The sequence below is a fragment of the Tauraco erythrolophus genome, chromosome 5, assembly GCF_009769465.1.
Source record: "Tauraco erythrolophus isolate bTauEry1 chromosome 5, bTauEry1.pri, whole genome shotgun sequence".
In the NCBI taxonomy this organism is placed as follows: Eukaryota; Metazoa; Chordata; class Aves; order Musophagiformes; family Musophagidae; genus Tauraco; species Tauraco erythrolophus.
The window spans coordinates 52,123,538-52,136,042 of NC_141469.1; the positions used below are offsets into that span (position 1 = coordinate 52,123,538).

The window sequence follows — 12,505 nt, forward strand, 5'->3', positions numbered from 1 at the left end:
GTGAGAAATTGCTTCCCTCACATTTCTATGGTGATGACTTCTATGGGAAACCACTTCTTGTGATTTCCAGGGTCATCACAAGAAGTCTGATATTGCTGGTCCATCAAACGTCCATTCAGGACAGCCCATGAACATGCACAGGTATTTTCCTGAATCTATCTAATGAGCCTACATGTCTAGGTCCCAAAGCAAAGTCATCACTATTTGCGTGAAAAGCTGACTGATTATCAGCTTGCATTGCTTGCACCTGAATATCCACCTCACTTCATGAGAGATTTAAATCATAGACACGACTTCAAACCTCAGTGACACAAAGCAATAGCATTAATGCTATGAATACGCATATGTATATACAGCTAGAGGGAAAAATGTGTTTTGGAAAGTAAAATTGAGAAGTTATTGAGCTAAACGCAAGACACTTTGCGCAAAAGCCAAACTCATCTCCTTGCAGGGCACAGTGGCTTGGTCAGTGTTTCCTCACAGGTACTGATGAATAGGAAGTCCCTGCTGCCCAGATAAGCCCCAGACCTGCATGTTTCAACAAATGGTCCAAGTCTACTTAACAAACTGAGTGCACCATTAAGTCAACACATGCAAGGCCTGAAGATACCAAAACCTGACACTACAGCAGTTATTTTCATACACAACCACCCATTTTGGTTCACAGTAAGAGGTCTGCACCTTGAACAGTGAGGTGCTTCACCAGGCAGTGCTGTGTTTTAGCCTTTTTGTCCTGAGCAATGCAAACATAGTCTCCGCCGTCCTGGAGGGAGATGTTACGGAGGACGAGCTCTAAGGTGACATTTTCACCATTGGTATTTGAAACTGTTGCATTCAGCTTCTGGAGAGCATTGAGGTTCTTGCACACAGGCATAGGCAGCCCTCCAAAGGGCGTTTGTGAAGCATGAGCACTGAGTTTGTACCACGATAGCTTCTCAAAGGTGAACTTGTCCGCCGTGCACTGCAAGGACATGTTATCCTTCTCTGTAAGCTGATTCCGAGGCTGCAGATTAATTTCAAGACCCCCTGCAAGTTAAAAAAATAAAAGAAATTCCTATTAGGTTGCATGTTTTGTTGCCAACAGTAACTCGAAAAAGTCATTTTACAAATATAGTCTTATCCTCATCTTGGCCAGTTGTAAATAAGGAAACAAAACACTGAAAATCAATCAATCAATCAATCATGCAAAGAATACAACCTCCTTAAAAAAACATACATTTAAAATGAATCAAAGAAAGACTTGTGTAATGAATACAGTTCCTCTTACCACAGAAACTTCTGGCAATCTAAGATGATTCTTAGCATTACCTTACTGTTAATTTTTAGATTTAGATTAAAATATTATTTCAGCACGTGAATATGGGGACTGATTTTCAAGCTTTTTGCCACTTTTTTAGTCTTTTTACAGTATGTCTTTTACTCATTTTGTGACACTACCAGAATTTCGCTGTAGCTCTTTTAAGGGACTGCAGAAGCCCAATTGCAATCCCTCTCAGGACAACAGTCCCCATTTTGCATCATTTTCATGGGACTGCCACTTCACTGATGCCAGCAGAACTAACCACTTGGCTGAAGTTAGGTGGTGACTTTAAAGGCTACATTAGGAAAACCTTAGGAAAACTTAAAGAATGAAGGGAAATTTCTAAAGAACAAAAGGATTCTATTAAGAACAGGAATCGGACAACAACGTTGAAGCGTCTACCATCAGCAAAACAGACGAAATAGCACTGATTTAATATGGCCGTCCTCCACAGGGTATACTTACTGGTCACATGAAAGGAGATAACTCTCTCACTGGACCCAGCTCTGTTGGTAGCCATACATCTATACAAAGCAGACACATTCGCTGCTTGAATCACAAGGGTGCTCACGGTCTACGAAAGAACAATCGAGCAATTTCATACTGCATCAGTGCTAAAGTACATACGTGAGCCTGACCACCCCAACAGCTCAGCAAAGTTCTCTGCCAAAAATCCCTCCAAAGCACAAATCCCTTTGCGGCAGCAGCACACTCCCCTCCTGACATCTACTTTGTTTTTTTTCCTTAAGCATGTAATGATCAGGCTAAAGAAAACAAGAAAAAGCAACCTGCTAGAAGGCAGACTTTGATATAGGTGTTAACAAATGCTGCACCCACAACTGTTTCTGCTCTTCGGTCTCTACAGCTTCTCCCTATTACAGTTAATTGTCATGATTAACTCACCTAACTTCAGACTCCTAAAAGGTAAGCACTGAAATCTAATGGAGCTCCTCAATGGAGACTCACTTCAGGTCGGTGTCTAAAGGACTTGAAATCGTGTACCTCTGCCCACTGGCTTCAGTAGGAGCTGGCATGACTAGCTAACAGTAGATTCCAAATTCAATGATAGGTGAAAGAAGTTTCATCTTTAGTGATATATTTCCAGATATGTGGACTGCTAAACAGGGCCAATCTTCACCAACCAACAGAAAATAACATCTGCTTACCTTTGTTTTCCCAGCAATAGTAACGACTCGGTGCTTAATTTCAACCTGATTCCCACCCTTTCTCTCTGAGATCACTTTCCATTTCCTGCATGCATATGGATTGGCTCCGGAACGAACTTTCCTGAGATATAAGTAGAGACATATGCATTAGATAAGACGAATATTCACCCTTCAAGAGACTGAATTTGTGTTCTCTTTATGATATGCAGATATTTATCTATAAATCAGATGCATCACTGGCCACACCCTGCATCTGGGAGGGAAAAGTATGCTTCTGGAAACATTTCTATTAAATTGCACCCTATAACCTTCTGAGACCTTTTGCTCTGTAAAAAAAAAGGAACCCCCAAGCTTAAAGGTGAATTTCCTAATTAATCTGCCTGTGTCAGCTCAATCAGGATGCTTGGAGGGAAGCAGCTATTCTGGGAACAAACCTCCATTCATAAATGGATGATTCAAGTTAATTTAGTTCAAAGGAAGATAGAGAGACATAGAAATCACTGAACTCCCTACAAGAATTTCTGGAGGACAGTAGCCATTGTGTAGGAAGCAACCAGGCACCAAAGGAAGAAACTAGTGGAAATCATTTTAAAAACAACAACAGGAAAGAAGAATGCTTTTTTTTTTCTGGCTTTTTTTTTTTTTTTAAAGGAAATCTGGGCTTATGGCAGGTCCAGATAAGGGAAGCTGCGTGAATCTCAGTCAGGCACTCTCTCTATCATCCCCCAACATCAATCAGTGCACTTCCTCCAAGATACACTTTCACACAGATAAGGAGCACTGTCACACTCAGCACTTGAGCGTAAGGGAAAAAAACACCGCAACGATCCGTAATTAGCATAAACAGCAAGTTTCCTCTGTTTGGGATGCAGCTTTGGGCTGGCAGCCCACGGGAAGATCTGAGGGGAGGGCACGCAGATAGCGGCACTTAAAACCCCATGCAAGCCAAGATGCCCTTCAAGAAGACGCGATGGCAACATGCAGGCGCTGCCGGCTCCTCACTGCAGGTGGCCCTCGCCTCTGCAACTCTCTGCCAACGATGACAACCTCGGCAGAGCCTGCCCGCAATGATCTGCCTGTTAGTCTTCATTGGCCATTGCGTTTGTTCTCGATTATGAGTCCAGACAAGGGACACACACAAAAAAAAACCCTCCAACCCAAACAACCCTCAAGAGCTACCTCAGCTGCAGAAGATGGCAAAGGCTTAGCACTCACTGGGGGCTAAAAGTGCACTCCTCCTCCAGCTGCCAGTGCCAGAGGACGGTGGCAGGCGGCGGGACGGCGTAGACAGTGCAGGTGAGCACCTGCGTTGAGCCATACTTGTAGGAGTCGACAGGGGCCAGCAGCGCGTTCTCGCCGATCTGGGGGGGGACTGGAGGAGAGAGCAGCAGGTTACATCACCCGCTAACGGCTCCCCAGTGGCATCGCCTACACGCATTAGACCCACAGTGAATGATTCAGGCCGTGCCCCACATCCGAGGGCAACACAGAGCATCTTCAAGGAACAAGGACATATTGGGAAGGGGGAGACCTGCCCAACACCTTGAGGATCAGGACCTCAAGACACAGTGCTTAGTACCTCCTATAAAATCTCCCTTCATTTAAAATGCAGCCCTTGAACTCCCATCACCATCCCCAACCATTAAATGCATACTACTCCCCAGCTCGGATCCCACCACAGGTAGCCTCGCTGTCCTTTCCAAGACCTGCTCTCTTCAAAGCACAGGGGCTAGACTGTTTCCTGGGAAGCAAAGAGGAGGAGGAGGAGGATGAGGAGGAGGAGGAGGAGGAGGAGGAGAAGGGTTGCACAGGGCAGGGCAGAAGAGGAGGGATAGCCTGCGTGGGGCAGGAAGGATGGGCGAGGCAGGACAGGGCCAGGATGGAGCAGGGTGGGGGAGGACTCCAGCAGCACAGCCAGCAACGAAGGCAGGAAAAGAGCAGGATGCAGAAGCAAAGAAATAATATACAGAAACAAAAAAAAACACACACAAAGTATCATCACAACAACAACATCAGGAGCCTGCAGCCTCTCGACAAGCACATCCTGGAGCCAGGAGACACAGGCCACCTCTGCCCTCCCAGGGCTGAGGTTCAAGTGCTCTCCTGCTGGCCACCACCCCCACTTAAATCTTCATAGCTCTGGGATGAATTTAATCCTAAGAATGGTAATATACAACCTCCACGTGTGAAAAAAAGGTACCCCTGTACGCCACGTACCATTCACAAGCAGGGTAAATGTATGTCTCTTCTGCATCTTGTTAGTAGGGTTTGTGAGGACAACAGTGTAATTGCCAGTGTCCTTCTCAGTTGCTTCAGTGATCACTAACGTGTAGCCAAGTTTAACCGTATGATTTGCATTGATGGGTTTTCCATTTTTATACCTGAAGAAAGTACAGAGCGCTTTGAATACTTTAAAGATTTATCTTGACTAAGAATAACTCAGTTTCTCAAACATGTTGTGTCCCAGTTCTTACCATTTCGCCTCTGGTGGAGGATAGCCTTTAAACTTGACGGGAATTTTGACTGTATCACCTAACCTTGTCTCGACCACATTCTCCATTCTCTCCAGGTGAATAAAAGGACTTTCTGGAAAAAATTAAACGAAATTTTCTTTCCTCATGGACAAAAGCCTAAGTGGTCTCCATTCGAGTTAGCATTTAACAGCAAATGACAAATAGAGGACAGTGACAGGATGCCACTGATAAAGCACAGTTGGCTCCAAACTAGGCTCTGGAGGTAGCTGATGGGCTCTGGACCCACCATGAAAATCCAGTCCTTGCCCTCGGACAGAGGAGCGGACCAGTTCCCCCACTGGGGAGCTCTGTAAAGCAGAGACAAGACTCAGCTCTCAGGATGGTGTACCCACTGTCAGACCTATATACATATATAAATAAGTAAATATCATAAAATTGGTTTGATCTACTCATTCCAGGAAATAATAGTATTCAAAACTACAATGTGATAAAGTTGGATACTTTCAGCCTCTTCTCAAGTACGTATTTGAACTGTTACAGTCACAGAATACTTTAAAATTATTCACATTACTTGTTACAAGTTATAAATTTGCATTCAGACTAAGACAGGGACTAGCATTTTGGCTAAGACTTAGAATGGTATCAACTTAATATCTGGTACACCCACTATAGCACATGATCTGGTTTTGGCTCCTGAAGAGAAATAGAAAGAACCCAGGAGAAAACTGAGTCTATCTTGAATCACTATGTCACATAATAAGTTTGAATGTTAGTAAAAGAGCCATTAATATTCTGGCTCCTGAAATCAGATCTCAGGAAAATTAGTCTTCTTGAAAATATATAGCCCTTTCTCTGAATCAGTGATTAAAACTGGACCATTCTCACGCTGGCATTTTTTTTCTAGAAGAAAGTCAGTGGAGCTGCTGGGGCTGTGCCCAAGCGCAGCTTGAGAAGAGGCTGTAGGATGTGGCCTTCTACTTATCTATGCATTTAGCCAAAGTCACTTCCTTTGCATCATTTCCCTATGACCAAAACTTCATTTGATTCATCTATTCATAATGTAAAAGCTGAAAGTTGTATTCTCCTAGCTTCATTCATGCTGACCCAAGCTCTTGTCCCACAGAGCCACCAGAATCTAGCCTAAGTTCACCTGGAGGGAGAACAGGCAACCTTTATAGAAAGCCACCTACACGAATTCAGCTTTACAGGACCTCAAAGACGTCAACAGAGAAGAGGATCAAAGGCTCACCTCAGTTTATTTTACTGCCCATTTTCCTATTAGATTCAACAGCTTTCAGTAAAGTAACGCATCCTTTAAAATCTTTATTAGCTAAGCTTGTGGTATACAAATAATCTTATAGTGGGTGTAAGAGAAATACCATAGCTGCAGTTTGGTTCATTTCTGTCATTTGATTCATCACTGAGATGCCTTCAGCATCCCAGTAAACAATCCCAAATCTGAAGCAACCAGCAAAACTGAAGTGGAAGATGCCATACCATGGATAATGAAGTAACTGCTGTTTTTCATGTTCATACGGCCACTGGATGCTGCGCAAGTGTATCGACCTTCGTCAGTTAAGGACACACTGTCGATGGTAAGAGTGCTCACGAACTTCTTTACTTCTCCTGCAGTGGTTTTTAAATCCCTTATGGTGGCACGTTTTTCCTGTAATAGATAAAAGACAGAAGTGTTTTTTGGGAATTTTATTGTTATTCCTCCTGTCACACTTTGCACACCTGTATATACTGGCAAATTCTTTGCATATTATCATCTACTTTGTCAGAATTATAAAGGAGGGAGTGACATATATGACATTATAAGTAAATCAAATTTCATCCTGATGTTGCCACCTTTAAGTTATTATGGATTTACCTTGATGGAAGGGTAGTCCCATCTAAAATCAATTCCTACATTCAGCTCCGTTCTTACGGTGCAATTGAGAACAAGTTTTTCTCCCACTGCCAGCTCTACTTGGTAGTGCGGGTTCATCGTCAGGTCATAAATTCGGTATCCTAGAGGAAGAAAAAGGCACACTATAAACATGGAGGTAAGAGGAGGTTTCTTTACAGCAGTCAGCACCAAATTTCCCAGGCGAATTCACCAAAACTGCCGCCGAAACCCCAGCTACAAAGAGGCCCCACAATTCCCCAGTGCAGCACAATGATGGCGTACAAAGGAGCCTGGAGGGAAGGGATATGCCTGCCCTGAGCATTTCACATGTCAGAGCTGTGTCAGACACAGCGCAGGAGGATGTATGGACTTGATGAGAGCCACTACGGCAGTGGGAGCAGGCAGGAGACAGTAACCCACACAGTTCCTCTGCCTTACACACCTTCTTCTTATCCTTCTGAGATCTGAAACTGAGGAAGACACCTCCCCACCTCCAGCAAAAAGTGGGAATTTTATTAAGAACGTCCATCTGGCATTGGTAAAATTATACCAAGTTTACTTTGTGCAATAAAATATTTAAAATATTCCAAAACAGAATATTCTGAATGCAGAAATTCTGCAGAAATTCTGAATTTGCTCCAAATCAGAGCAAAGACTGATGAATTTGGTGGAGAAGCAAGAGCCTGCTGCACAGAGTGAAGGGTGGAGGGCTGCTGTGTCTTCCTGCCAAGCAAGGGAAGGCCAGCCACTTCGGTGTCAATCAGCCACCCGAAGTGGTATCAGAGTGAAAAGAGAAATAGCTGCAGTTTCAGCTCGGGCTTGAACCTCCACAGAATCATCAAGTTATTTCTGGGGTTTGGCAAAATATAACACCTGGCAAAATATATCAGGACAGCATAATCCCCTGTCAGAGTCAGGACATAGGTCTGAAGGAGATAAGACAATGTAGCTCCTAGTGCGACCTTCAGATCCCCCATTCCCTTAGTACCCCCTCAGAGCAATTCCCTTCCATCTGCTGCTGATGGATGCCTGCCTCTAGTTCCCTTCAACAATGACTTGAATCCTGGATAAGTGAATAAAGTACAGAAGACAGTGATTTTAGGAAAAAGGCTTGCATTGTCAGGAAAAAAAAAAAGAAAATGTCTGGCATCTATGTAACACTAAAAATAGCAGCACTTATCCCAATGATCAATCAGAAAGAACACAATACATTGCATTTAAAAGAAAAGTAATATATATCACAACATCCATTTTGCATTAGCTGCATTGTCAGTATTGAATAACCTGGAGTCCAACCAAACATAATTGGTTCAGTATGTTGTAACGAGCAAAATAACATTGGCTATAGAGGAAAAAAAACCACTTTGGCTTACCTACAACCGCGACTATGTATATCACAGACTGATAGCTCTCGTCATCTATTTTAGCTTCACAGAAGACCATGCCCGCATAGTTGATTAAGTGACTGGGTATAGTGAAGCCTTTTTTATTATTCCACGAAATTGATTTACCATCAGGAACGAATATCTTTTCTGGATATTTCTGTTTAAAATATTGATAAAATACATAGTCAGATTTCAAAAATCAAACCGCCCTGAATTTTCAAGCCCAACATTTTCCATAACCACAGGGTCCCAGTTTTAACATTCTAGTTCAGGCAATCTCCTTTTCCTAGGCAATCACTCTGCACTTTGTGAGCACAGGATCGTGGACGAGTACAGTTACAGCACTCACCTTGTAATCACATGCTGTAAAACTCCCAAGGACGGAAAAAAGTTTTTATACTTCAAGCAATGTATTTGTGTCACAATGATTTCAACTAACTCTTATAATAATAATGGGTTTTCTTCCTTACCGCATGTAGAGATACATTGAGATTTGATACGGTTCCAAGGCACGGCACTACCACAGTTTTGTTCTTAGTGATGTATACGATGCCAAGCTGATCACTAACTGAGGTCACAAATGGAGATCTGTAATCTAGAAGAATATTCATTTGGTAAATGGATATTATTTGTCACATGATTATGGAGGAAACTTATCCAGTTTTGTTCTTTCCCTGTCTATTTCTTCTCAAATCAGTTTTATTCTTTTCTATGTGGTAAAACACTTAAACGATGAGACTAAACAGAGGGGACATATTTTGACAGACCACCCCTCAGCTTTGTAGTATCCTGATTCTCAAAACAGTTATCCACAGCAGTGTGCACTGTGGAGAATAGCTTCCTGCCACTGCAGTCTTTGTGCCGACAAAAATCTGATTTACCCCAGCGTGCCTTTCCTTGTATAAGTATTACAGGAAATATCAGTTAAAAGTAGTGACATGCTACATTGGCTCCCTTGGTGGCAGCACCCTTTTCAAAGTCAGACCAAAAAAAAAAAAAAAAAAAAGTAAGTTTGTGACCTTATAAAACAAGCTAACCTATGTATATAATAACATCCCATTTTTCAAAACGATAACTATAAGTTAACAATAAAAGCCTAAATAGATTTTACCATCACAGTTGGCAAACGTGTGGAAGTTTATGTTTCGGGTTGGTTTTTTTTTTGAATGGTACTAGATAGTACAAACTGTAAAAGAAATTGGATCTGTCTGGTTTAATAATACAGAATATCTGTAATTGTCCCTCATATGAAACTCCTGCTGAGGTCAGCCCTGCATTCACGAAGACAGGCTCTTCCTAAGGTCATCATTACCAACTTGGAAAATAAGAAGATACATGATACATCTTTTTTCTCTTCATGCTAGGGGAAGAGCCACCTAAGAACTACGTAAGCCCTTACCTTGAACGTAGACATAAATGGTTGTAGCTGCCTGGTTGTCCCTGTAAAGGCACCTGTAGTCCCCTGTGTCATTGCCAATGACTTTGAGAAGAGTAAGTGTCTTGCAGTAGGGTCCATCGCTGCAGTCTGTCACAGAGATACGCTTCTCCATGCTGCTCTGGTTGCTTGGCCAGGACCACTCCAGTGGTCTCTGACCACTGGGAAAGCAAACGTTAGAGGGGCATGAGCATGCAACGAGTACTGGCACTGATGCCAAGCTGGCGAATCCCAGCCCTGCTTAGCCCTACGGCTGCAGAGAGGAACAGGCTTCATCCCAGCACACAGAGCATCACACCACATAAGATAAATTCACATAAATCCACCTATAAGGAAGCTACCTGAGATTTATATTCTGCTGAATCTAAGTGACATAGCACCCAAAAGGGAGAGTCAAGAGCATGCCTCACCAGCGGGCCCCACGAGGACCTGGCTGACAATTCCTCCTCCCAGCCACCCTGCGCTCCCCAGCTCTCTCTTGCTGTAACCCTCTAAGATAATCTCTAAAGCCTGTCAGGGAAAAGCGAGGCGGGGGGCACAAAGGGAACAGGAAGAAACAGGAGCGATGATGGGGGAGAGACTGAATCACCTGCAATTTCATACAAAAACTCACTACATAAATTACTCCCATGAAAATCATGCTGGACATTTTTGCCCTTACCTGCAAGTGATATTTAGAGTGTCATTTGCAGTTACTGTGAGGACGTCTTTTTGGATGCTAAGGGTTGGCTGATCCAGACAAATAAATAAACCTGTGAAAACAGATATAAAAACCCTCAAATCAACTTGATAAACAAAGTAAACGCTACTGAATCAGAACAGCATTATATACAGGAATATGCAGCATGTTTTAAGCGGACACTTTCACATCACCCACTTAGCAGTGAGAGGTAAATAATGACTTTTCACACATCCCAGAAAGTTCAAAAACTCTATCATAACAGGAAGCACAGGCAGATGGTCAGGAGCTAGCTGCAGAGCACTACAATTCAGACAGCCAGGGTGGAGTTCCTGTTTTCTTGCGTTGCCAACTTCAAGGTCTAACAAGAGGATGTGGGACATTGAAATGAAGTGAACCTTCATCTGATGATCTCACTCCCTAGGGAAAGGGATTACCGACTTTTCTTATAATAAATTGAATATACTTATGTTCTTTGAGACTGCTGATCAATGAGTTATATGAAGAAACTACTATACACAGTTTGTCACAAATTTGAGATCCCATTAATTTACTTTATCCCACGATTTTCTAAGGTTATCTCTTTCCTCCCAAGCAGTCAGGCAAAAATCTGTTTCTACCAGACTTTAATCGCGTGAGCCACCCAGCCACCCGCGCTGGTGAAGGTGGTGACCTGGGTGCAACAGCCCAGCTTGCGCGACATTTTGTGAGGACGACAGGGAGAGATTTTCAGTCCACCCTGGTTGCTCCCATCACTGCCAGGAACCCGGCCTCACTGGGCGAGCCAGGAGCCCCGACTGGGACAGCTCAGCCAGCTACAACGGGCAACAAGAAAGCGAGACCAGAGCGGGACCTTCCCTATCTCCCTAGTATTTCCCCTAGCCGTAATCACTGGCATTCCGAGCAGGTTCATCGCTGATGATGGGTTTCCCGCATTTGGCTCCAGGGACATTTTGCTCTTGGAAATGACGGCTGATGCTGGAGCCAAGCGAGCAGGACACTATGCCATGGCAGGCAGCCCGCTCCGACGGGCCAGCACCGGCTGGACAGAGCGGAGAGGGCAGGCAGACAGGAGAGGACAGGAGAGAAGAGGACAGCAAGCCCGCAGCACTGAACGCCCCGTCCCACCCCACCGCCTCACCCGCTCCACTGGCCCCGACAACCCCAAGGGAAACCCGCACCCGGGCTGCTCCGGGCATCTGATCATCCCCGCGCCCCCTCAACTCGGGGCCCCGTGGGGCTGCGGGACCCCAGCGGCTCCCCGAAAGGCCGGACCCGGGGCAGCTGGGGCTCCCCGAGGGCTTACCAGGAGCCAGGCACAGCAGGACCGCCAGCAGCCGCGCCGCACGGAGCTCCATCCCGCTGCCGCCGGGCGCTGAGGGGCGCGAAGTGAACCCTCTGCCCGACAGCGCCGTCGGCGTAGCAGCCGAGCCGAGCCGAGCCAAGCCGATCCCAGCCGAGCTGATCCCAGCCCAGCCGAGCCGCGCCGCGCCGCGCCGTACCGCACGGCGGGGATGCGGGACTCCGGCGAGCAGCACCGCCCCTCTTGCGCCCGGGGGCGGGGCTTGCCAGTACGGCCCCGCCCACCCCGCCTCGGCCCCGCCCCCTCGGCCCCTCCCCAGGGCCCCGCGGCGGAGCCCGCCGGGGATGCTCCGGCTCGGAGCGGGGCTCCGGGAGCTGCCCTCCGTGCCCGGCGGCAGCAGGGCGTCGGGCTGAAGGGCTGTCAGCACTGAAATTCAATGTCGCCAGGCTCTTCAGTGCACGTGTTTGGGGTTTCTTAAAAGCCCGTCAAGAGGAATGACCCCAAAGACTAACCCTACAGGGCACACGCAGTGAGACGCAGCCATCTTCCTGCTGGCAGCGACTCCATCCAACCAGGTCCTAAGTATCTGGCAGTATCAGTGCTGAATTAACAACGTGAGAGTCCCCAAATCATCCTAACTGGCTACATCACGTATAACGGGACCCAGCAGCCGCCCATGAGAGTCATCTTTCTCTCCCCACAACAGCCCCATCCCAGCTGCCGGTGAGAGTCATCCTTCTTGACCCCAACAGCCATGTCCCGCTCTCTGCACAATGCTACCCGGTGGCAGTAACCATTCCCCTTTCACAACAAAGGTTTGATTTTTTTTTTCCAAAAGTTAAGCCCCCACAACTGGGACTATACCTTTTAAT

At 45.5% G+C, this 12,505-nt stretch overlaps 1 protein-coding gene across 1 annotated transcript in view; it reads right to left on the reverse strand.

The window, feature by feature from the left end:
• The window catches only part of KDR (kinase insert domain receptor), a 29,608-nt gene extending 17,920 nt beyond the window's left edge, over window positions 1–11,688 (reverse strand). The window contains exons 1-13 of the mRNA XM_086611338.1: window positions 11,637–11,688; window positions 10,313–10,403; window positions 9,616–9,812; window positions 8,687–8,811; window positions 8,205–8,373; window positions 6,814–6,953; window positions 6,438–6,606; window positions 4,941–5,052; window positions 4,684–4,847; window positions 3,682–3,838; window positions 2,467–2,587; window positions 1,766–1,874; window positions 682–1,026 (exon numbers count right to left, since the gene is read on the reverse strand). Of these exons, the coding sequence (XP_086467464.1) occupies window positions 682–1,026; window positions 1,766–1,874; window positions 2,467–2,587; window positions 3,682–3,838; window positions 4,684–4,847; window positions 4,941–5,052; window positions 6,438–6,606; window positions 6,814–6,953; window positions 8,205–8,373; window positions 8,687–8,811; window positions 9,616–9,812; window positions 10,313–10,403; window positions 11,637–11,688 (1,951 nt within the window). The remainder of the gene's footprint in view (window positions 1–681; window positions 1,027–1,765; window positions 1,875–2,466; window positions 2,588–3,681; window positions 3,839–4,683; window positions 4,848–4,940; window positions 5,053–6,437; window positions 6,607–6,813; window positions 6,954–8,204; window positions 8,374–8,686; window positions 8,812–9,615; window positions 9,813–10,312; window positions 10,404–11,636) is intronic.
• Between the last annotated feature and the right edge of the window lie 817 nt (window positions 11,689–12,505).